General features: G+C 42.4%; 2 protein-coding genes across 2 annotated transcripts; one reads left to right on the plus strand and one right to left on the minus strand.

Moving 5' to 3' along the window:
- Positions 1–292: 292 nt before the first annotated feature.
- On the minus strand, positions 293–1,944 carry LOC109194116 (myb-related protein 308-like). Its single transcript, XM_019345006.1, has 3 exons — positions 1,624–1,944; positions 1,151–1,280; positions 293–1,025 (listed from the first exon to the last, which is right to left on the minus strand). Exons 1-3 carry the CDS (start codon positions 1,754–1,756, stop codon positions 392–394), a joined length of 897 nt encoding a protein of 298 aa, XP_019200551.1. The 5' UTR covers positions 1,757–1,944; the 3' UTR covers positions 293–391.
- Positions 1,945–8,610: 6,666 nt separating this feature from the next.
- Positions 8,611–11,516, plus strand: LOC109193858 (two-component response regulator EHD1-like). Its single transcript, XM_019344689.1, has 4 exons — positions 8,611–8,794; positions 9,778–9,930; positions 10,052–10,402; positions 10,912–11,516. The coding sequence occupies exons 1-4, from the start codon at positions 8,611–8,613 to the stop codon at positions 11,514–11,516; spliced, it is 1,293 nt and encodes a 430-aa protein (XP_019200234.1).
- The last annotated feature ends 14,503 nt before the right edge of the window (positions 11,517–26,019 follow it).

Raw genomic sequence — 26,019 nt, forward strand, 5'->3', positions numbered from 1 at the left:
AAAGCTGTATCGAAATGGATGATTGACTATGTGAGTATAACATGATTATCGTATTTAAAGGTTACAAGTTTAATTATTAACAATATTTTTTGTCAAAACACTTGACACGAGATTTTCCTTATACGGTTTAACTACCTCTCTTGCATGGTTTAGATGTAATAATCAATTTGACAAATTACAATGTCAATGCCAAATTCAATATTTATCTCATTGAAATTTTAGATTTTGAATTTTATTTTAATTAAAAATGTAGAAATATTTGTGTTAGGTGGAAGAGAATTGAATGAAGGAGTGCGACTGAAAGCTAATTTCACATTTATGCGACTCAAAAAGTATTCGGGACCAAAGCGATCATATTCACTATAATATAGAGGGGCGAAATTAGAATTCCTTATAAACTTAGGGGCCTGTAAAAACTGTGCATCCCTGCTTCAGCGTTTATGCTGCTCGTCGTCATCATTTTGTCACAGTTACACGCATTACTATTCTGAAACCCTAAATTGTAACACAAACACACTGCTCGCTGACTGAAGAAGAGATGGTTTTTACGGGTTTGATCGTTAAACTCTTTCCCGGCGAGTTTCGTCGTCGACGGCGGCGCCGCCGGCGGTTGGGGAAGACTGATGGACAGCTCCAGGTTGATTAGCGGAGCCGCCGCCGCCGCCGGGTGCAATACTATTTCCTCGGATGACAAGCCGCTGCTGCTGTTGGAATCCTCGGTGGTCGTCGAAGTGTTGTTCGAATTCTCGGCCTTTGTGTTTCTCATCCACGGAAGAAACCCAGCTGCAGCAGTCTCATGTTGTTGTTGGTCTAGGTTCTTGGCGGACGAGGAGAGAGCGAGGGGGACAACTGCGGCGGAAGGGGAGGCAGCGTCCGCCGCCGCAGTGTTCTGAGCTGAACTTACAGCGCGGTGTGTCTGCGGATCGATCCCACGGCTGAGAAGCTTCCGTTTAATGTGAGTGTTCCAGTAATTCTTGATCTCGTTATCCGTTCTTCCCGGCAACCGTGCCGCTATCAATGACCATCTGATACACAAAAAAAAAAAAAAACATCATTTGAAACTTTTATTAGTTGCCACGAAAAACTTGTCTCTCTATATATATAAAGATATAAAGAAAGAAAAAGCGTGAAGTGGGTGTAGTATATGTACTTGTTTCCAAGTAAGCTATGAAGGTTGATGATGAGTTCGTCTTCTTCCTCAGTAAAGTTGCCTCGTTTAAGATCGGGTCTCAGATAGTTTATCCATCGCAGCCTGCAACTCTTCCCGCATCTAAGCAACCCTGCAGAAATACATATTTTTTTCAGATATATATTGATAACATTTATGTATGTGATATGATTCTACGCTACGACGACAGTCCAAAAACCACGTAATTAGAAACTGCATGTCTAGATAGATTATTGTTAGAACGAACAATGAAAACTACGTTAATTCTTCAGCGACGACAGATGATTAAAGAAAACAGACAAAAATGAAAACCTTAAAGCTGAATTCCCGACATATCAGAAAGAGATCGAGATAAGAAACGAGAATAAATATATATATATATATCGTCGTCGAGGCTCGATCATATATGGAAAAAAGGAGAAAGAAATTCGGAATTTAGTAGATAAATGTAATACCGGCAGCTTTGGGGAGAGTCCGCCAACAACCTTCGCCGTGTTTTTTGATATACCTAATAAGCCTCTCGTCTTCTTCCTTGGTCCACGCTCCTTTGTTGGTGTGTTCCTTCTCACAACAAGGAGATCTGCCCATCTTTACTTCACTCTACCTGTAACCTGTTTACGCTTTCCGAGGATCCCACGATACAATTAAGGTTTTGGTTAAGAAAACAGAGGGAGAGAGAGAGAGAAGTGATGAATGATGTTTTAAGGACAAAAAGCGAGTAAGATGGGGGTAATATAAATGGTGAGGGGAAGAAGGAAGAGGATGAGGGGATAATGACCATTTGACTCGGGACCTCTAGGCTCTAGGAAAGAATTCATAAATTTTATTTTTTATTTTTTTAAAAGGAAAAAAAAAAGAGAGTTTGATTGAATGCAGGTATTTGACCGAGTTGGTGAGAAAGACGAGTGGTTGCTATGCAGCAATTAAGTTAGTGCTGGATTTGGTAGGTAGCTCTACTTTTCATGTAGTTTTATTTATTTGCTTTCTGCACCCTCTGTTTTTACCATTATTGCTAACAGTACAATGTCTTTTTTTTTTTTAAATAATAAAAAAATTATTTACAAAGTAGTGTATGTTATATATTTTTTCAATTTTTTTCAATTCAAATAATCAATGTTATCATCACCAAAGTGGTTCGATCTTATGACCATTGCACCCATTTAAAATGATAACAGATGCGTCATCACACTACATAGTACACTACTCTCTAATTTCATTATATTTATTCTATTTTACCATTAGTACTTTTTAATAAAGAGGTAGGAAAATAAATAGGTTATAATATTTTTATTTCTTTATTTTTTTCTCTTCACAAAGTAATTATTTTTTCAAACATATTTTATGTATAGTTCCTTTAATAATGGGTTTTTTTTTAAACCCTTTAATAATGGTTTAATTTGTATGTTAATTAATTTAAAATTAATGAATAAAGTTTATATATTTAGTAATTACATTAACAAACTTGATTTAACATTTAAATAGTAAATATAACAATAAATGATACAAACTTTTTCTTTAACGGCATGTTTGGTTCGCGAAAAGAAATTACCAGAAAGATTGATTCGATTGTTTGGTTGGTAGAAAAGAAATTAATGAGAATATTGATTCATTCGTTTGGTTGAGTTCAGAATTGTAAGGACTAATGAGTATAAAGACCATATGTCACAATAAAATAATAATTAAGAAAGTTCTACGAGGGAAAAATTGTCTACCAAGTGAACAAAGAAATTTTTTTCCATGGAAAACTAAGTACCTTTGTTGAGCAAAGAATTTTTTTTTTCCTCAAATGTGATGAATTCTAATTCTATTGAAAAATAAATTCCATGAACTAAACAATATAAAATATCATTTTGCTCAAAATTTAGGAATTTAATTAATTTTTTTTTTTGGAAAAATCTTTTCTATCCAATGCTCTAAATGATTGATTGTGAAAATATATATAATTGTAAATTGGTCCGATTACTACATTAGTTTTTATTATTATTATTTTTTTGGTAAAATTTAACCAACCATGCATTATTATACTTTTCTAACTTCTTGGACTCCCATTTGATCATGTGTCACCTAATTTTTTCACACTCCACATAATCATCAAACACTAATTTATAGTTTCTAAACTATACCTAATTCACTTCCTCCCATCCAATTCATACCTTCTTTTTTTATCTTCTCTTCTATTCTTCAACAATCAAATGTTGTCTCTTATGTACATGTTCTCAATCATCATACCTCTTCCTATCTACGTGGTCGGCAAGTCATCCGATCCCCACCTTAAATTAGGCACCTACTAGAGACCTTGATTTTGATGTGTACTGGCTAGGATAGCTTTGATCTATCATTTGTTCAAGTTTTGTTTTTGTTTTTGTTTTTTTGTTTTTTTTTTTTTTTTTTTTTTTTTTTTTTCCCTGTGAATTATTTGGTATGTTTGGTAGGAAAATTGATAGAGACCTTATGCTCTAGAAGCTTGCTTGAATTGTTATATATTAATTATTATATATATTGAAGTTGTATGTCATGTCATCATTTGTGTATTATATATCTCTTCCGGCCCGCTTCATACACATATATGTATTTGTATGTTATTATTAATTTAATTTTATAAGTCAAAATACAACACCTCAAAAGGAGACACAAATAATGTATATTAAATATATTTTTCTATCCTCCTACATAATATGTATTGTTTTTAATCATATCATATAACGTAAAAAGTAAAGGTTTAAAAAAAACTTATATATAATTTGTCAACCCACATGATTTTTGTTGCATAAAAAACATTTTCTTTTAGTGGCAAGGAAGAAGGACCTCCCAACTACTGCAATTTTCTTATTATTCCAAATTAAACTAATCTATTGATGATATCTTGTCACAAAAATAGTAATTAATTGTAATAAATTATAAATTTATCCTAAACTCTGAATTATATGTCCCAAAACGGGTTATGACCGAGTAGTTAGAGTATGATTCTTATACCAGAAAATCACGAATTTGATTCTTATTAATATTTTTTGATCGAGTCCCTCGCATAGAATTTTTTGAATGTAGCTTACCATTCTTGTGCGATTTACAAACTGCTATACATAAGCTGGGCTACCGTCACCCAAAGATAAAAAATTTGAATTATATATAGTGGTTCATCAGATTCCTTGAAAGTCATCAATTCCTTGATTTTATTGTTGTTTTTAGGGTTTCTAGAAGAAATGCAACAACTCACTCCACTTGATCCAGTCAATTTGTTGAGGCAGAAAATAGAAAATAGCAAACAACTCTAATCTAACAACGTAACATATGTGCTGAGGATGAATCGAATTCTATATATAATGTTGGTGGGCTCCATCTGTAAGCTATAATTGAAGTTATTTATAGAAATTTACAACAAACAAACAACGGATTTGGGAAAAGAAAGTACCGGCCGTCTTGACTTTGGTTTTCTTGTCTCTAATTTATGCCTAATTGTAAGGCTCGTTTGTTCGGTAAATTTAGGTTTACATATACATTCAATCTGCATCTCCTGCCACTTGCTTTTATTTATTTATTTATTATCAATTCTTCTTCTCCTAAAGTCCATGTAAATATGGACCATGATTCATAGTATAACGATTAGTATTTCGTCTCCTGTGTTAATCTTCTCGGCAACGAGGCCCATTCCCTCCTTCGTTTTGGCCCAATACAATTACCTCAAGCCCGCTAAGCTTGCTTCGAGTTGTTATGCCATGGATCCGTGTCCATCTTTCAATATGACGCCGTTCTGCAATTCGGGAGTAACGGTACCGTTAGTGGCATCGTTTTTCCTCCACCATTCAGATTTTAAAAAAAAAAATTGTCAAAAGAATGCAGCGACATAAAAAAAATTGTGAATATACTGTTACGTAACTGTGAATATAGAGTTCTGCAGTTGTGAATATAGAGTTCAAGAATTATGAACATAGAGTTCTGTAATCGTGAATATAGAGTTCAATAATTGTAAATATGGAGTTCAAATATTATGAACATAGAGTTCAGTAATTATGAACATAGACTTCTAGAGTTCAAAAATTATGAACATATAGTTCTATAATTATGAACATAGAGTTCTATAATTGTGAATATATAGTTCTATAATTATGAACATAGAGTTTTATAATTGTGAATATATAGTTCAATAATTATGAATATGGAGTTCAAAAATTATGAACATAGAGTTCTATAATTATAAACATAAAGTTCAGTAATTATGAACATAGACTTGTTGAAAATAAACGCCGTTAGCGGCGAAAGAAAACAATTTTTTTTAATTGACACATCATCATTTTCCACCAAAACGATGCCGTTTTGAAACCGTTTCGACCTTGCAAGGTGGACACGGTTCTACAACATAATTTGCAGCTTCCTTGGACACTAATCCCAATAAAACAAAATATTCAAAATATTCAAACTATTCAAACTATTACACTGCCTATTGAATGTATAATACGGAGTAATAAATTATTAAAAATTTCGATGATTTACCTACCTTCGTATGCATGCAGTTAGTTGTCTTGTTGACTTGTTGGCCGGGTAAAATTTAAAATTCGAATTAAGCGAAATTAAATTATTTATTACCAACAAGACCTCAAAATTGGAAATGTCTTTCGGTTTCCGTAATCCTTATTATGAGGTTTATTAAGTATGAGGGTTATTGTCGATGAAAACTTAGAATGACTATCCAATATGAAAAAGTTATTGTACTTAAAAAAATTAGCGTTAAAAAAATACTATTAATCAAATTTAAAGGCTTGAAGTGGTAATTATCGGCAAATTTTAATTATCACAAAGTAAATGATTTTCTTTTACGATGATGTATATTTTGATTCTGTAACGTAGTACAGATAATGTCGGTCTTTTTTTTTTTTTTTTTTTTCCCTTCCGGTGACGAAATTATTACTGGAATTTGCAATGGAAATAATAAATGTGGTAAGTTTGGTAGGCGCATGCTATGGATATTATTCCGATATCTATATGTCATCAACTTTATTATTTTTCAAACGTTCATTTAATTAGTAGTGGATGATTGCGCAATTCGACACTAAATTACGGTAATTGATGCTTTGAAATAAACAATTATTTAAGTTATAATAACATGGGTGTTACATAGTTGTACTCGACATTATCAACAAAAAATAAAATCTGTATATAATTTATTAAAATTGAATTCGTAGCTAATTATGCTATAAGCTAAGCAGGCCTTTCCAATGTTTTTTCTTTTTTTTTTTTTTTTTACAGGAAAATCCTCTTGGCCTCAAGGAGGCAAATTAATTTAGGTTGTCATAGCTAACTAGCTCAAATCAAGAATAACAATAGACAGCTCTCACATGGAGTCAAATTTAAAATATTATTGTGCTTACTAAATCAATTGTCCGATAAATTGTCCATTTTATTAATAATTTGTTATGTATAAACATGTAGGTGAGGCCTTCTAGAAGGTGATTTGAATAAATAAAAAGCAGACTAGGCCATCATCATATGTTATGTGGGAAGAGGCTAAGAAAAGAAAACAAAAAGAAAATGTGATGGTGGAAGAAAGGAATATATTTGGAGTTAGGTGACCCACCATTGTTAATTGCATTTTCGATCCCATCCCTGTTGACTCAAGTGGAGAGATATCACCCTCATTCCTTCTTAATTTGGATTCCTAATTCCTTTGACTTCATCTTCCACTAAATTACCTCTTTTTGCTTCCTGCACCCACCAATTCTAGTAAATATTCTTGTTTTTAATTACGGTGTCGGGTTTGAATTGAGATCCGTAACTTTAGACCGATAATGATAAGTTTAAGATAATGAGTGCAGTGAAATTAGTATGTATTTAATATTGATTTCACTTATAGCTTCCTTGCTGAGTTGCGGGGCCTAAGGGAGGGTACGGTCTACGACTTGGTAGGGAGAAGGGTTTGCGTAGGATGGTGGTGCAGTGGAACGTGATTCTGAAGCTGTTGTTAAGGTGATGAATTGGATGAGGATTATGGCACTAGTGATTTTATTATTACCCTCATCACTGATGGTAAGTTCTTTGTTTCGAGTTTTGAAGATGTGTTATTTAAGCATGTTATGGAGGAATTTCGTGGCTAATCTCGGCCAGACTAACGGAGGTGTGGTACTACTGTTTTAGCCGATGTAATAATTAAAATGATTAGGGACATCGTTAAACTTGGTGACCATAGAAACCACCATTTGTATTCGTGGATATTACTGCCTTGTAGAAAAATTTATAATCATTATCTGATGAAATGCACTAACATGCTCTTACTTGGATAACGTAACATAGTTATTCGCTAATGAACACAATTAACATAGTTAGTTGCTAATGGAGGCAACAGTACGTGGCATTAATCTCAGGCTAATCTCGGTGAGATTAAGGAATGTGTGGTACTATCGTTTTAGAAGATCCCTCGAATGAGTTGCTGAAGCTTATTTTAGCCGATGCTGAAGAAGTAAAATTCAGAAGGTTAGATTGTGCCCGCCATGTGCAGGTCCATCGCAAAAATAAACAATAAAAGAAAAAAAAAAGAAAAAAAATCGTTTGTTATAAATCTTAATAAAATAATGAGGGTCACATAAATGCTTTTTAACATACACTTAAAGCCATTCCGGTATTTCGAGTCCAATATACAAGAATGTCAACTATGCATTAATATTTGAGTAATAACTCATTCAACTCCACATGATAAAAACACATAACTAGTCCGTTTATCGAGCGTTTTCAGCTCAGCATAATAAAACTCTTTAAATGCTCCAAACATCTTCCAGAACACAATCCATATATATTCAATGATATTTTAGTGAGCCAAACCTGGACAATTGGTGTAAAGTTATTTAATTATACCATATTTTTGTTGATCCCAAATACTTAGAGACCAATTAATTTTTTTGAAAACAGAGACCAATTAATTTGAAATATATTTTCTTAAACGGGTCAAATTTATACTTGAAGTATAAATTTGAACCGATTTCAACTTTGATTATATATATATATATATATATATATACACCTCTGTGTTCAACTACATCTAATAACTCCGATGTAATAATTAAAATGATTAGCTAAGAACATCATTAATTAACCTGGTTCCATAGAAACCACAATATGTATTCTAGTATATCAGTTACATGCTGAAAAATTTACAATCACTATCTGATGATATGCACTAACCCGGTCTTACTTGTATGATGTAACATAGTTATTCGCTAATGAGCACAATTAACATAGTGAGTTGCTAATGGAGGCAGGAGTGGCATTAATTCAGTCTTATCCTATTCTTCTCCCTACTCATAATACTCACTCATCAGCATTAAATATGTACGTGCACGTACTATGCGTATATTGCCGCCCACCCAATGCAAGCTTAATTGCACTATATCAACAATGTAACAGTACTTATGGCAGCGGGTTTTCCTAATTTTCCTCACAATTTTCGGCTAGTCGACATGGGAGAATTCGGAGGTTTTTGTCACAGTTTCCCGCAGGTTGTTACTGATGATTTCCAGCCGCCACGGCGTATGCATGATGTTCATGTGTTAATAGTTGAGCATCGCGTGAATTTCGTCGCCAATGCCAAAGAGTTTGGAACTTCGATAATTGCAGAGATTCTTAAGCAATTCTCGTATGAAGGTATAATTATCAACTTCAATTCTTTGTCTCTTTATTTAATTTAAAAAATATATAAATTTATTTTTTAAAGATTTTTAATAAAATTTATTTGTGTTAAGTGTTTTGCATGCCGCATGAATCTAATTGGTAGAACAAAAACAGTAACCTTTTAAGTCAACATAGTTGAAAGCGAAAGACTAAAGTATGAAATTTTCATTGATTTTAATAAAAAGATCACTGCATGCAGGTACTAAATCTGTAGATAATTAATTACATGTAATATATGTCCATCAAATACGGAGTATAGTACTAAATATTGTTTTCTTAATTATATTTTTCGTTTTTTTTTTTCACTCAAAATATCTTTTAAAATATTCTTAGGGTTTACATAAATTATTCAAAGTAAATCAATTTTTTTTTTTTACATATATATAAAACAGTTGTCGTACACAGCTCAAATAATCTCATGATGCGTAATTGGGTACATATTTTAATTATTTTTTTTTAAAAAATCTAAATAGAATTTTTGCAAACTAAATAAACAAATTTAGTGGAGGATTCATCTTTATTTTATTTATTTATTTCCCTTATTAATGGTAAAAAGTAACGTATACGTACAACTAACAACCATCTTTTCCGCATTCAAAAAAAAAAACAACCATCTTTTCCTTGCTTTAATTATATTTATAACAACAAGTAAATATTAATAATTTTAAGGCATAATAAGTAGATTGCGCCATGTGTGAACTATGTGGTGCTGTGATTCCTGTGAATAATTAGACGGAGCTATTACATAAAAGCATGGTTTTATGTGTAAATTAAATATGTCAGATCAGCATCAAAATGGAAAAAAATAATTAAATTAAACTATTTAATTCATTATTTACTTTTAGTACGTATAGTTGAATTATGCAATATTTTTTCAGCTAAAATAATTAAATTTATGCACTCTAATCATATATCTTAATTTGGAATTAATTATTAATTTGAATTGACTTTGGCAGTGACTGTGGTGGAAAGTGCAAGCCGTGCACTGTCAAGACTCTATAATGGCGAGGAGAAATTTGATGTGTTAATGGCCAACTTTTACCAACCAGACAAGAAAGTTAACGTTAAACTCCTCCAAGAAGCCATTAAAAGGAAATTCCTTGTCGTTCGTAAGTACTTTATTCTACCATTAAAACCGTTTTTATTTCGACCCATTTTATGTGTCATATATATTTATTTTACAAAGATTAATATAATCTGGTAAACATTATTGTTTAATCAATATTGCAGAGATTAGTGACGAAAAAGATGAAAATGGAGATGAGGTGGCAAGGAGCGCTATAGAGAAAGGAGTGTTCCTTTACCTGGAAAAACCATTTCCGGTAGACATGTTGAAGTACCTGTGGCAACATGTGTATAGGGAAAGAAGACTGATGAATCACAGTAGTCAGGCTTTGAATATAAGCATGGCGGCAGAAACGTTAATCAATGGACAAAACAACATTGTTTTCACCGACAATCAGACTGCGACAGATTCAAACAACATTAATCATTTGCCCAGGAGAAGAGGAGCCAAGTTTAAGTGGACTGAAGAGCTCCATGCCAAATTCATTGATGCCGTCAATCAGCTTGGAGCAGGAAGTACGTTCTTTTCTCACCTTATAGTTATTTGGATGACAAGAGAAATCCTCTCACCCTTTCGAGTGTGAGTAAATCTTATTTAGTGACTTTAACTAGCAAAGTATTACAAAGAAGTAAACCAATCTAAATTATCCATAGTTCATCGGCTCAAACAAAGAGAGCAAGGATTCAAAACATTGGTTGGGGTTACCCCACCTTACTTTTATTATTTTGGGTATGGCGTAATATATATTTTTTTTACTGGTCACATGTAACATGTAGACGTGTTCGAACTTCATTATATTATTGTTAGAAAAAAATGTCAAATATGTCACTAAATTAATTGTATATGTTCAATTGAGTTACTAAACTTTAAAAAGTGTGCAATTAAACCGACATTCTTTGTTTGATGGTTTGATTGCACACCTTTTAAGTTTATTGACTCAATTGTATAAAGTTGATAAATTTATGATCTATTTGACAACTTTTGCTTATGTTTGTAATTACTGTTTATTTTTTGTGACGAATAGATTGCTATCCCAAGGAAATATGGGAGATGATGAAAGTGCCAGGTCTGACAAGAGAAAAAGTTGCTAGTCATCTGCAGAGGTGTCGTGACAACAAATGGAGGCCAGTAGAGGAGCATGGAAATCGTCGCCGGTCACGAACAATGCAATTCTCGTCCTCTCAACCTAGACGCCCCCGTCACAAAAACTTCGGGTTTATGCCAGTAGTCGAAGAAACCAATAATAAAGGAAACATGCCCCCGCAAGAACAAATTATTGCTGCTGTGAATGATGAAATTTCGTCCCAAAATGACGGTAATAATAATGAGTTGGGAAGCTCAGTGACAGTGTCCACTAATTCCGTCACTGATACTGATGTAAGAGTACCACCTCAAACTGTTCAAAGTTCAGCAGACATTATTGTTCATGATCGTCGCCTGTTGGATGATGTACAAACCCACCCAGTCGTCACTAATTCACTGAACGTTGACGAAGCAGTTGTTGTGAATTCGTCGCCAATCCCCTGGCAGGTCGCCGGAGAGCCAGAGTTTGATGAACTGCTGGATATCCCGGAGGAAATGTTACCTTGGATATTCTTCGGCGGACAACAACCGGATTTTCCTTTTTAATCAGGTTGCTCCTTCCTCAGTATCATCAACTTATCATTTCTTATATTAGCAGAAATCTATAATCTTTACAAACATTCCTTTTTTAATAAGTTTATCTGTATTGCAGAAGAACGTGGACATCCGATGCTTAGCAGTTAGCAGGGCGGAATCCTCCGGAAACCGGATCGGATTATTGTGAATATGACATTCTAAACTAAGTAATTAAATGCATGTGTTTAGTCCAGAATATTCCTATGACTTTAACATAAGTAGTCTGTGTGCAGAGTTTTTGATTTCCTGTCTGTATCTTTAATTAATAATTAGGTGACAATTTTGGAGCATAATTTCTAATTTGAATGGGATAATTAAAATGCCCTTGGTTACTTATTCTAATGCTCATCAGCACTGTTGTAAAATTTTACCTAGGTAGCAGTCGTCTAGACGCTCGGAACCTCAAGGCTATGCCAACATGATTTCAGCATTAGTTGTGGCCGGCAAGCTGACTAATTGGTCGGCCGCCAACTAGTCAGTTTAGCCGGCCGCTTTGTTTAAAAAAGTCGTTTCACTCAAAATGACGTCGTTTTGAGCAAAACAATATTAAAATTTGTTGTACAAATACATACGGTTAATAGAGATTACTATCAAAGATGCTATCACTTATCGCATTGTAACAACCCATCCATCGCATACATAAAAGGACTCAATTACCCTTCATCCAGGTGAAGCTGAAGCTTGGACTTTGTTTAAAGGTTTAATTTGATATGGGCATGGAAAAAGGGTACTAGGAATCTTGTTGTGCAATGTAATCTTTTGTCACCCTTGGATGAGGTGTGTCAAACTTTGGAGGAAGACAAAGTGGGATGCTGTTAGACTAGAAGTGTAATGGCGAGGAATCTTTCATGAGGTCTTGGGGTATTCTCCCATCCTTTTATATCCAATATATATATATATATATATATATATATATATATATATATATAATTACACAAAGAACAATGGTTGATTGTAAATGTAAAACGTATAACTATCTTTATCATGGCAAATTTAAGGCAGCAGTAGCATTAATTCAGTCTTATCCTATTCTTCTCCCTATTCATAATACTCCGTCATCAGCATTCAATTTGTGCACGTACTATACGTACGTTGTTGCTGCCCGGCCACCCCACCTTAATCGCACTATATATACAAACTAACACTTCGGCATGGGATTTCCGGCTCGTCGACATGGGAGAATTCGGAGGTTTTTGTCACAGTTTCCGGCAGGTTGTTACTGATGACTTCCAGCCGCCACGGCGTATGCACAATGTGCATGTGTTGCTGGTTGAGCATCGCGAGAATTTCGTCCTCAATGTCAAAGAACTTGGAATTTCCATGATAGCAGAGATTCTTAAGCAGTTCTCGTATGAAGATATTTAATTATCAACTTCAATTCTTCGTCTCTTTATTTGTCTATACACACCATCAAAATAGTGACGTGGTTGTCTGATCTAGTTCTTAAAAATAAAAATTTATTTTTACTCTTTTAATAATATATATATATATATATATATATATATATATATATATATATATATATATATATATATATATATATATATTTTGATGGAATTAATTAAACCGGAGGTCCGACTTAACTAACCCGAATAAGAATACGGATAATAAATAAGTAGTACGAACGTTATAGCAAAGGCCGTGAGACCGTAGATTGTATTAAATGCCGTAGAATTGGCTATTATAGTAGTATTATAGGACAAAGTATGTAGGAAATGTAGATCGTGTCTTAACGAGACAAGGTGGGGGGCTTTTATACAACCCCCGCCCCTAACCGCCACCCCCTAAAGCGGGGGGTGGTTAGATCCGAGTTGACCGCGCTCGGTCTCGTGACTGGGCCGTACCGTGGGGCCAGGCCGAGCCCGTGTGGAGGTCGGCCCGGCCTCCTGGAGAGGCCGGCCCAGCCTCCAACGTGGCCCGCGCGGGGCCACGTGGCGAGGCTTCGGCCGGGGCGGGTTCGTGGCGCCGCCCCGGTACCCGTTCTTGCCCGCGTCCTCGGGTCGGTTTGGGTCGTCAGTGAAGGAGAGTAGATGCTCTGGCCGACCTCCCAAGAATGCTGACCTCGAGACGTCCGCGTCCAGCGTTATAGGTGCCGTCCAAATGCACTTCTCGCGATAATGTTAAAAAACTCCATCCGGAACATGACTCCTTCATCTGCGAGGACACATACACAGTAGAGTCTTCTTACGTTTTGATCATCTTCTCCAAGTCAACCAGTCAACCAATCACATCCATCCTTTCACCTTTCCCCCCCCCCCCTTTTTTGCATTTTGAATTTCAAACTCCCCCTCTTCCTATCTCCCCCTCTCCTATATAAACCCCTTCTCCCCTCTCATTCTACACTTTCACTACTCCAACACTACACTCCTCCCCCAAATTCCGGCGAGCTCCCCACCGGAATCCGGCAACTCTCCGGCGCGACCCAACTCCGGCCGACCCCCCAGCTGTTTTCCGTTGCCGAGCCCCAGGCCCGAGCGTGGTACGCCCCTTCTCCCTCCTCTTTTCTTTCTTTTTTTTTTTTTCCGCAAATCTGCCGTGCTGCCCCCCACCGCGCCGGCGCGGTGGCTGCCGACGAGCGCCGTCGTGCTGCCCCACACGGCGCCGGCGCGGTGGCTGCCTGCCGCGGCGTGGTCTGCGGGGCCGCGCTTCCGTGGTTGCCGGCCGGCCCCCCGGGTACAGGCCACGCCGGGCCGATCCCCCCCGCCAGGGCCGCGCCACCCTCCGGGCGCCGGGGTCACGCTGACCTCCGGCGTTGAGGTCGCGCCGACCCCGGTCCCGGCCAATCCCCCTGCGACGGGATCGCCGAGGTCGGGCCGACCTCGACCTCGGCTTAGGGCCGAGGTCCACCGCCATTGTTTTTTTTTTTTTTTTTTTTTTTTTTTTAGCACTCTTCTGCGCCACCTGTCACGGCGTGGGTGCGCCGGCGCCGTGCCGGGCTCCGCCGACCTCGCCCGCCGATGCCGTGCCGGCCCCTGGGTCGGCCCAACCTCAGCGTGGCCGGGCTCGACCTCGGCCCTGGGCCGGGGTCCTTGATATCCACACCCATTTTTTTTATGTGTCGAACACGCCCCGTTCTTATACCTCTTCTCTTTTATCTCATAGGTTTAGTTGGTGTATGTACACTTCTTCCGGTTCCTTGGACGATTTTTTGGACTCCGTAGGAACCCACATCCTTCCCATGGACGAAACTAGCGACCCCCCCCACTCCTTTTCCCGCTCATTCCCCCTCTGGGGAGGTCAAAATGCCATATGAGGGGCCGTTGGATGCCCATCCTCCCGTCATGGAGGACCCCTTCGCGGTCCCGTACGAGGATCCTGTCCAGTACACCCCTCGGGAGACACTCGTCGCGCCCTCGACTTTGGCTCAGACCTCCGTGCAGGAGTTTCAGGAGGCCAAAAGCTATGTTGGATCTATAGGCGAGGTGCGCCTGCCTTCTCCGTCGGGGAATGTCACCGAGCCTCCGACACCCCTCTTCTTCGGGGTTCACGTGCAGTCCCTGTACCTCGGTTTTCGCTTCCCTATTCATCCCTTCGTCGAATCCTTCCTCAACCATTACGGCATCGCACCCGGGCAGTTGGTCCCGAATGCTCATTACTTACTTCTTGCCTTCTTTGTTCGCTGCCATACCATTCGTGTCAAGCCCTACATGGATCTTTTCCAGAGCATGTTTCAAGTCACCTCGTTTTACGGCTAGGCCAGTAAGAGGTTCGTGGGTATAGCGGCCCGGGCGCGTATGAAGACGTTCCATGACTTCAATCAGACCAACAGAGATTGGAAACCGCACTTTGTCTTCATCTCGGTCGGCAATCGTCGCCCGTTCCTATCTTGGAACAACAGGTTTGTGCGCCACAGGGCCTCGCTTCAGATGGTCGCCTTAGCCCGGGACATCCATGCTTTCCGGGGCGATCGGGGAGTGATTGTTATTGGCGAGATGATTAATTACGCCGGAGAACATGCGTAGCCTGGGCTTTGTGTCGGATGGGCCGCTACCCCCTCGTATTCGCCCGCGTCTTCTGCGTACGCCCCAGTCGGATGCGCGTCCCCTGATCGAGTTATCAGACGATGAGCCGCCAGAGCAGTCCCCGGGATCCTCGGGGTCTTCGGGCGAGGTTTTTGCCGAGCCCAGGTCCTCCGGGTCCGCTGTCGGCCCTTCGCGTGCCTCTACTCGTGGTTTGTTCCCCATCTTTCGCTAGACCATCGTTTGTACATATGGCTTATGGATTAACCCCTGTTCGTCTCCTTTTGCAGCGAGGTCTCCCATCATGTCTTCGTTCCGTGAGTGTCTCGAGCGCGTCGTGGCGCGTGACCCTGTTGCGAAGAGACAGAAGGTTACTGCGCAGTCTGGCGCGCCCCCTTCTGAGCCTGGTGCGCCCCCACCGGGAGGGGCGCGGCTGCAGGCGAATCGCCCGCCCGTGCCGCCGGCCGTTCCGCCCCCGCTGCCGCCTGCCGAGCACACGACGCGGAGCTTGCCCGCTATCATTCGAGAGGCTCTCCGAACCTTCGAGGTATGCACTCTTGCTTGTGATTTCCTTTATTACACTCAGCACTTGTTGTTGTCTTGTTATGATTGTGCCTCTTCTAAGGGTTGGGCCGTGTCCACCGTGGCCCTTGTCGAGGATGAGCAGGGTCGCGCTCGTGAGCTGGTGCGAGCCTTGGAGGCCGAGACCAGGCGGGCCGATGAGGCGGTCAGACGTGATGCCGAGTCCCGGAAGGCCTTGGAGGCGGAGAGGAAGAGGCATGCGGAGGAGCTTGGACAGGTCATCCCCGCCTACAAGAAGTCTGATGAGTTCGAGCGGGATGCCGAGGAGTACGTCCGTGGGCGCAGCGGTGACATAGTCACCTCGTGGCTAGCTTGTGACGCTGGGAAGGAGACGATTGCGGAGGAGAGTGCTATGGCCTTCCAGGTGGGCCGGTATGCTATGCAGCAGGAGATCTACACCGCCCTTCGTCAGAAGGGAGATGCCTTCGACCCGGTCGTCCTCAAGCTGCCGGTCGAGATGGAGAACCCCGAGCCAGTGACCCCTGCGGCGGGCTTCTCACTATCACCCCTTGATCACGCCGACGAGCCTGTGGAGTTGGTAGCCTCCTCGGGAGTTATTTCACCCACTTTGCTGAGCGTTCACGCCCCTGACTTGGATGAGGGGGTCGGCGGAGTGACCGTCGCCGTTGCGCCGTCGACTAAGCTGCCACTTGCCACCGCGCCGGGTTCGGATGAGCAGCCTTGATTGTGCTTGTTTTAGCTTATTCCCTATTTTGTGTATCCGGGCATAGACTTTGGATGTGGATTCTTGCCCTCTTTTGCTATTTATTTCCTTTGATGACTCTTCCTGCTTTATCTTGCTATGCTTCGAACGTTGGATCTTTATTATATGCTTGGGACTTATGTTTGATTATGTACTCCTGCTGCCGTAACCACGTTGGGTGTTTTTTTTTTTTTTTTTTGGATGCCCGACCAGTGCCGGGGTTCTCGATCTCGGATTGCGCCGAGGCACTAGACCTCGGTGCAAGCCGAGGTACATGCAGCGTGGTGCGCCCCGGCGGTACAGCCGAGGCGCATGCAGCATGGTGCACCCCGGCAGCACAGCCGAGGTGCATGCAGCATGGTGCGCCCCGGCTGTATGGCCGTGGCGGCACCTTGCCGCGCCCCGGTGTTGCCGGGGCGTGATAGGCCTTTTTTTTTTTTTTTTTTTTTTTTGCCTAGTGTTAGCCTCAAAACTTAGTCCTACGAGATTATGCCATCGGGCTCTCCGTCGGGGTTGGTACGCGAGGTCGGACCACGTGTCCCCTTAGGGTGCGTCAGCCGCTTGGGCTAAGACCTTCCGGACTACACCACTGGGCTCTTCCGTCTGGGTTGGTACGCGAGGTTGGACCTTGTGCCCCCTTAGGGTGCGCCTAACCGCTCGGGCCTAGCCCTGTCGGACCAAGCCACTGGGCTCCTCCGTCGGGGTTTGTACGCGAGGTTAGGCCTCGTGCCCCCTTAGGGTGCGCGCTAGCCGCTCGGGCCAAGTCCTTTCGGACTGTGCCCCCGGGCTCTTCCGTCGGGGTTAGTACGCGAGGTCGGCCCTCGTGCCTCCTTAGGGTGCGTCCTCCGTCGGGGTTAGTACGCGAGGTCGGACCTCGTGCCCCCTTAGGGTCCGCGGGGGAAAACATGATTCAGCACTCGTTCCCCTTTGTTTCATGACTTTTTTTTTTTTTTTTTTTTTTTTTTTTTTTTTTTTTTTTTTTTTTTTTAAGGGAGAAAGAATGGATGAAAACCAATGTTGTGATATTATTGCCGTTCACTAAAACATTATTGGGGGAGGGGAATGGTCTTCCTCCTAAAATAGCATTTCAAAGTCCACCTTTCACGCGGCGGGTTTACTGGTAGAACTTCAGCAGGTGTTCTGAGTTCCAGACCCTGGCTATCATCTTCCCTTTGGGGGTCTTGAGCTTGTAACTACCCGGGCGGACCACGGCTGCTACAATGTATGGGCCTTCTCAGTTGGCAGCAAATTTTCCTCCCTCCTGGGGCTGGCTTGCCTCTCTCCTCCTGAGCACGTAGTCTCCCGCTTGGAAGTATCGGGGCCGTACGCGCTTGTCATGGTAAGCTTTGGTTTTCCTTTGGTAATTCTCAGCTCGGATCGCAGCTGCTTCGCGCCTGTCATCGATTAGGTGGAGGTCAGTTCTATGGTGTTCCTCATTCGTGTCGGGGTCGTAGTCCTCCTCTCGGCGGGAAGGTATGACTACCTCTGCTGGGGCTCGAGCTTCGAACCCGTAGGCCAAGGAGAAAGGTGTCTCCCCAGTGGCCCTCCGGGGGGTGGTGCGGTAGGCCCAAAGAATGGCGTCAAGCTCCTCTACCCACGCCCCCCCGGTGGATTCCAATTTCTTTTTCAGACCGCCCACTATGGTGCGGTTGGCATTCTCCACCTGCCCATTTGCTTGGGGATAGCACACGACCACCCGGCTGTGAGTAATGTGCCATTCTGCACAGAACCCCTTGAACTCTTGCCCCTCGAATTGGTGTCCGTTGTCAGTGATGAGTTGTATCGGGACCCCAAAACGGCACAAAATGTTTTTGTATACAAAGTGCTTGCAACGGGCGCTTGTTATGGTCGCCAGCGGTTCCGCCTTCACCCACTTGGTAAAGTAGTCCACTGCCACTATGAGGTACTTCCTTTCTCCCGACCCCATAGGCAGAGCTCCCACTAGGTCCACTCCCCACCTGGAGAAGGGGATGACCGAGCTGATGGGGGTGTAGCTCGTGGCGGGTCGGCCGGGGGTGACCTGGAAATGCTGGCAGGTCTCGCAACCTCTAGCGTAGTCAGCGCACTCCTTGGCCATTTTGGGCCAAAAGTACCCCTGTATGATGGCCCTTCGGGACATGGCGAAGGCCCCTTGGTGGACGGAGCAGGTGCCCTCGTGGATTTCTTCCATGACCGCCCTGGCTTCGTCCGGGTATAGGCAGCGCAACAAGGCGCCGTTATAGGACCTCTTATAAAGTGTGTCCCCCATGATTACGTACGTGGGGGCTCGTCGTTTCACCAGTTTGGCATCGGCCTCGTCGGGAGGTAGTGCACCTGTTCTTTTGTATTCCTTGAGGTGGTCCAACCAGCAGGGAGGCCTGGTTTGCACGGGTAGGACCGGGTAGGCGTCCAGGCTCGACCTCTTGAAATTCTCAATTCGGGCTATTTTTGAGATATGTTCCGGGGCCCCTTGGGGGAGCTTGGATAAGATGTCAGCGTCTGTGTTCTGGTCCCGAGGGACCTGTAGGACCTCGTAATTGATCAGCTGCCCCAGTAGCTGGAGCACCACGTCCCGGTACCTCCTCATCTTTCATCACTTGCCTCAAATTAACCTGTGACCTGTCCCACGACGAGTCTGGAGTCACATAGGATTTTGAGCTTTTCCACCTTCATGTTTAGCGTGAGGCGGAGCCCCCTTAGGAGCGCCTCATACTCGGCTTCGTTGTTGGATAACTTGAATGCGAAGCGGCGGGCGTAGTAGGCCTGGAACCCCTCCGGGGTTATGAGTACGACTCCACCCCCACAGCTTTTGGCGCTGGAGGACCCGTCCGTTGAGAGGGTCCACCACTCCTCATCGTCATCCCGGACCTGCTCCATGGCCTCCCGGGCGGTACACTCGACTATGAAGTCAGCCAGTGCCTGCCCCTTAATGGCGGGTCTGGGCTTGAATTGGATGTCGAACTGGCTCAGCCGCATGGCCCACCTGACCAACCTGCTGGCCGACCCCGAGGCCCTCAGCACCGCGTCTAGTGGCTGGTTTGTGAGGACCTGTACGGGGTGGGCTTGGAAGTAGTGGTTCAGCTTTTTCGCCGTCGCATCTACCGCAAAGATGGCCTTCTCCACGGGTGTGTACCTGATCTCCGCCCCCCGTAGAGCTCGGCTCGTGTAGTATACGGGCCGCTAGAGCCCCTCGTCGTCCCGAACCAGCACGGAGCTGACCGCGGCCTGCGAGATGCCCAGGTATAGGTACAGGATCTCCCCCTTAACGGGTTTGGCCAGGGGGGGGGGGGGAGTGACATAAGGTACGTCTTGAGGTCCTCGAAGGCCTTCTGGCACTCTTCGGACCACTCGAAGCCCTTCGTCTTTTTGAGGACTCCAAAGAACGGCAACGATTTCTCGACCGACGTCGAAAGGAAACGGCCCAGGGCTGCAACCAGGCCGTTGAGGCGCTGGACCTCACGGAGGGACCTCGGAGGTTCCATGTCCAGGATGACCTTGACCTTTGTCGGGGTTGGGCTCAATGCCCCTCTTCGAGACAATGTACCCCAAAAATTTCCCCCCGTGTACCCCGAAGGTACACTTCTTGGGGTTCAACCGTAAATTGAAGCGTTGCATAATCGAAAATACCTCGGTAAGGTCGTCCGTGTGGAGGTCAGCGTCGGTGCTCTTGACGATCATGTCATCAACGTAGGCCTGGAGGTTGCGGCCGAGGACCTGCTTGAACACCTTGGCCACCATTCGGGTGTAGGTGGCGCCTGAATTTTTCAGTCCGAAAGCCATGACCTTGTAGCAATAGACCCCCTCTGGCGTGGTGAAGGCCGTCTTCTCCTCGTCGGCCTCCTCCATGAAAATTTGGTGGTACCCCCGGAACGCATCTAGGAAGCTCATAAGGGCACAACCTGCAGTCTCGTCCACCAGCTGGTCAATGTTGGGGAGGGGGAAGGGGTCCATAGGGCAGGCCTTGTTAAGGTCGGTGTAGTCCACGCACATCCTCCAGGTGGGTGGCTTTGGGGCGAGGACTACGTTGGCTAACCACGTGGGGTATATGACCTCTCGGATATATGGCCGATCTCTAGCAGGGTGTCGACCTCCTTTTTGACGAACTCCCTCCTCTCAGCGGAGAGGTACCTTTTGCGCTGCTGGACTGGCTTGACCGCGGGGTCGACAGCCAGCTTGTGCGTGATCACGTCTCGGCTCAGGCCCGGCATATCCTCGGGGCCCCATGCGAAGACCTCCTTGTAGCTCCTGATGGTATCGATTATCCGTGCCCGGAGGTCGGCCGGGAAGCCTACCCCTACCTTCACGACCCGGTCAAGTCGGCTGCGGTCGAGGATGACCTCCTCTGTCTCGACCACGGGCTCGGTCCGAGGTCGACCTGCCTCCTCCCGAAACGCCTTCTCAGCAATGGTATGGACCTGGAGGTCCTTCTGACCAATTTGGCGGCACGCCTTCAGGTAGCAGCTGCGGCTCACCTTTTGGTCTCCCCGGGCGACCCCAACCCCGGTTGGTGTCGGGAACTTGAGGCATATGTGCTCTATAGAAATCACACACCTGAGGTCCTCCAGGGCGGGCCGATCGAGAATAATGTTGTGGGCGAAACTGATCTTAACGACTACGAACTCGACCTCCCACCTCCTGGTGTGCGGTGGGGTGCCTATCTCCACCTCCAAATTGATCGACCCCTCCGTTTCAATTGAATCCCCCGTGAACCCGGACAGGGGGGTCCGTACTTGTTCCAGCTGTCCTCTTGAGAGTCCCAGCTGGGTGAACGTGTCGTAGTACATGACGTTCACCGAGCTACCCGTGTCTACGAGCACCCGGTGCACCACCACGTTGTTGATGTCCAGCTTGACCACCAGGGCGTCTCGGTGGGGGAGGGGCTCATCTGGCAGGTCGGCGTCGGTGAACGTGATGGGCTCCCTCTTTGGTTTCTTCTCATGGGGGGCACGTGTGACCTCCCCCACTTACAAGCTCCTCGCCCACCTCTTCCGCTCGGCTAGCGAGTCCCCTCCCTCGGGCCCCCCAAAGATGACGTAGATGGTCCGTTTCTTCGGGGGCTGGGAGTCCTCCGTCATCTTATCCTCCTCCTCGGAGCTGTGGTCGTGGTGGTCCCTCTTACGGGGAGCCGAGGTGGATGGCGCCTGGCCACCCCCCTTCCTCCATACGTTGCCTGGCTTCTGGCCCGGCGCCTGCCCTTGTGCCAGCCCTTGCGCCAGGCTGGGCCTCTTAATGAATTGGCCGAGGTATTGAAAGCGAAAGACTAAAATCTGAAATTTTCATCAAATACGGAGTACAGACAGTACAGTACTAAATATTGTTTTCTTAATTTTTGCGATTTTTTTATTTTATTTTTTTTTTTTCACTCAAAATATCTTTAAAATATTCTTAGGGTTTACATAAATTATTCAAATCAATTTTTTTTTTTACATATATATAAATTAGTTGTCTTACTATCTTACACATCTCATGATGCGTAATTGGCTACATATTTTTATTATTCTTTTAAAAAAAATCTAAATAGCATTTTTGCAAACTAAACAAATTTAGCGGAGGATTCATCTTTATTTTATTAATTTATAATTTATTTATTTATTTATTTCCCTTATTAATGTGAAAAAGTTACGTATACATGCAACTAACAACCATTGTTTACTTGCTTTAATTTAATATATACCAACAAGTAAATATTAATAATTGTAAAGGATAAGCATGCCTCAGCTGGTGGTTTGGAGCTGAATGCTACTAACTCTATTACAATGTAGTATTTGTTCAAAAATTTAGAGCTATTACATAAAAGTGTGGTTTTATGTTTATAGACTCAAACTCACACATTTTCATATGGGAGTGCAACCCGGGTGCTATTAGACCACAATGTCTTGACTGGTTTTATGTTTATATATTTAGGTAATAGTTAGGAGATTTTTCGGTAGGTTGAGAAAATATATTTGAACATATACTACATGTAATAGGATCAATAGTATTTAAAAAAAAAAAAAAAAAAAAACTAAGGAATAAAATATGAAATTTTCATTAATTTTAATGAAAAGAGCAGGTCCTAAATCTGTAGATAATCAATTACATGTAAATATATGCCCATAAAATACGAATTATTCTTATGACAACCCAAAATTTAATTTTATAAATCTAATTTTAAGAAATTTCAAATTATCCATTTTATTCTCTAAAATTTTTTACAAAAGGAACGGTGTTTGAATAAATTATTTCGAGTGACTTTTTAAAATAAAATTCAACATCGAGAGATTTAATTCCAAAATTCTAAATTTTCGGGTACTTCGCGTACCAAGTTTTATACTGAGAAAACTATCTGAGTGAAACCGGGATATGACCGAGAAGCCTAAGTCAAGTGTTTGACTTGAAAACATTTTTGAAAAAATTATCTTTCAACCCCAAACTTTTTTAAATAATATTTCTAGCCATGGTCCATGATGCATGGTGGACGACCACAAAGCATCCAAAATGTGTCTGATGCATTTCTCCTAGGGATGGCAACGGGGCGGGGCGGGGGCGGGGAGTATACTCCCTGTCCCCATCCCCGGTGGAAAATTGGAAATATTCCCCATCTCCGTCCCTGCTGGGAATTAGGTGGGGACGAGAATTCTCCATTCCCCGTCAACTTCGAGTCAAAATGTTAAATAATTTTAAATTTTAATAATAAAAATTTTAAAATATAAGTCCTAATTACAAAAATTAAAATATTAACTCTCTCTCTCTCTAATATATATATATGTAGCATATACTGCCTATATATATAGTACACTGAAATAATACTGCGACTTATATATATTGTGGCAACATTAATTATATATATATATATATATATATATATATATATATATAGTATATTGTTAGTGTACTGTTAGTATAAGTGCAATACTCCCACTTATATAGTATATTATTTTATATATATTGCCACTATTATATTTATTTATTAATTTATTCGGAGACGGGGCAGGGCAGGGAGGGGTGTCCCCATCCCCGTCCCCGTCCCTGACGGGAAATCATAAATGTTCCCCGTCCCCGTCCCCGTTCCCCAAAAATCTTCCCCATCCCCGTCTCTTTCGGGGCGGGGATCGAGGACCCCCGTCGGGGACGGGGCATATTGCCATCCCTAATTTCTCCTTGCCATGTCCTATTTACACAACTGTCATCCACCAATCATAGGGTATCATCCTAGGATTTTGCACCACTATAAAATGATTGGCGAAGTTTTCATTTTCTCCTGATTCCATTCTTAGCTTCCCATTCCATCTACAACAAGAACACAGTAAGCTATTTTCCTTCCTTCATTCATCAGCTTCCTTCCTTTTCTTCCTTAGCTTTGTCTCTGAGGACTTGTAGTAAATAGAGTTTTGTTTGTTTGAGTTGTTTAGGAGGTGAAGAAAGAGGTGTCTAGCTTGGGAAGAAGGTGGAATCCAAGCTAAAGGGAGAAAGCTTCAAAGGTATAACCCCATAGATTCCCAGCTTGTTTTTGACTATGTGAAGTCTCTGTGATATAGTTAGAAATGAGTAGGAATGCTAGAATATTGTGTGTTTGAGCTATTGGATGTCTTATTGATGTTGTATGATGTGTTGTTGATGATTTGGAGGTGGTTTACTATCTGGTTTGGCCTTGCAGATGAAGAAGGAGCCACTGGTGCACCTCTCAGTATGCACCAGTGGAAGTCACGGGCCTAGCCAACGGCCCACGAGGGGAGCCGTGGCTAGACGGCCCTAGGCAAGGGCCATGGCCCTAGGCCGCCGCCGGACGGTTCCAGGCGGCGGGGCTTCCCTAGCCCCGCCGCAAGGTTCGTTGATGGTTACCTGTGCAGTGTCCTGGCCCTAGTGGCTCAGCTACGTGTCGTTTCGGACCGGGAGTTGCGGGCCCTTCTGGCTCGGTACCTTGGGGCCGTTATGACGCACGTTTGGGCTTTGAGTTCGTTGAATTTGGATTAGAAATGAACATGTTATGATAGAAATTGGGATGGAATTGTTTACAGTAATATGCAAATGTGATGTATCAGACTTACTGCCTATGGGAGTTGCTTGTTATTATCTGCTTGATGATTATTGAGTATTAGATAGAGGAGCATGATCATTATGTGATTAAGTGTTGTTAGAAAAGCATGACTAAAGTGTGTATTATGTTTCATGGAAATTGTAGTCTGTTTATAATGGTGGAAATGTACAGAGTATGTTGTTTTGCAATTCAAGTATGATTGTGTGCTCTTTGAGAGTTCACAGTGATATATAGGATTGGAGCATGTGTTCAGTAAATTACATTCCATGCATTCATGTTTTAAAAGTGCATAAATGGGCAACGTGAGCCTTGTATTATTTTCCAAAACTCATGAGCATGTGCAATGTCATTTCCTTTCATATTGTAGTGTTAGATTAGGTTTAGATTTAAGTTTCTTAACATTTTTCAAGCTTGTAATCAAGGATTCAACACTTGGATTCCAAGATTCACCATCCATTTCTTAGTGAAGTTTTCTTCTCCCTTTTATCTCTTTATCTTGCAATGTTTATGCTTTACATTTATGTTTTTGTGTTCTTTATGCTATTGAATCATGAGTAGTTAGTTTATGGACTTGAGTTAGGGTTGTATTATCTATCTTGATGCTTGATTTGTGATTATTGCAAAAAGGGGAAGAACTCCAACCTAGGGTTCATGTGTTTGTGAAGGTTTTGTATTTATATCTTGTTAATGTTTGATGTACACTTTCATTAGCTTGTTTTTGGATGATTCCTTGCCTCAACGAGAGTTGGATGATGAATCCAAGCCACCCCTTGCATAGACCCGATTTCTTCCTACGAAAATAGGGAAAATTGGGGGCTTTAGATGCTTTGTGTGCTTGATGGACTTGGAATTGATTCACCACGAAAGTGGGGCAATTCCTTGTTCTAATCCTTGTTTATTAATCACGAGAATGGTTCGTAGACTAGGATACCTACGTGCATTCCCGCTTGATTCTTTGGTTACTTGTTCTCCCTAATCCCTTAGGTTGTTAAAGCATCTAGAAGATAATGCTCCTTAGCTTGAGTCCTATTTCTTTATTTTGTGTTTATCTTTGTGTATATGTGTTAGTCTTATCATTTCCTTAACTTGTAGTTTGCTTAGCTTCTTGTTGATTTCCTTATGCTAGTGTCTAGTTTATTGTGATTCCATATTGCGTGCCATATCCCCCAATCCCCTGAGGACGATATAACACACCCGAGCTCACATCTTATTTTTGCTACATCAAAAAATTGG

This window comes from Ipomoea nil, unplaced genomic scaffold, assembly GCF_001879475.1.
Source record: "Ipomoea nil cultivar Tokyo-kokei standard unplaced genomic scaffold, Asagao_1.1 scaffold1932, whole genome shotgun sequence".
Classification (NCBI taxonomy): Eukaryota; Viridiplantae; Streptophyta; class Magnoliopsida; order Solanales; family Convolvulaceae; genus Ipomoea; species Ipomoea nil.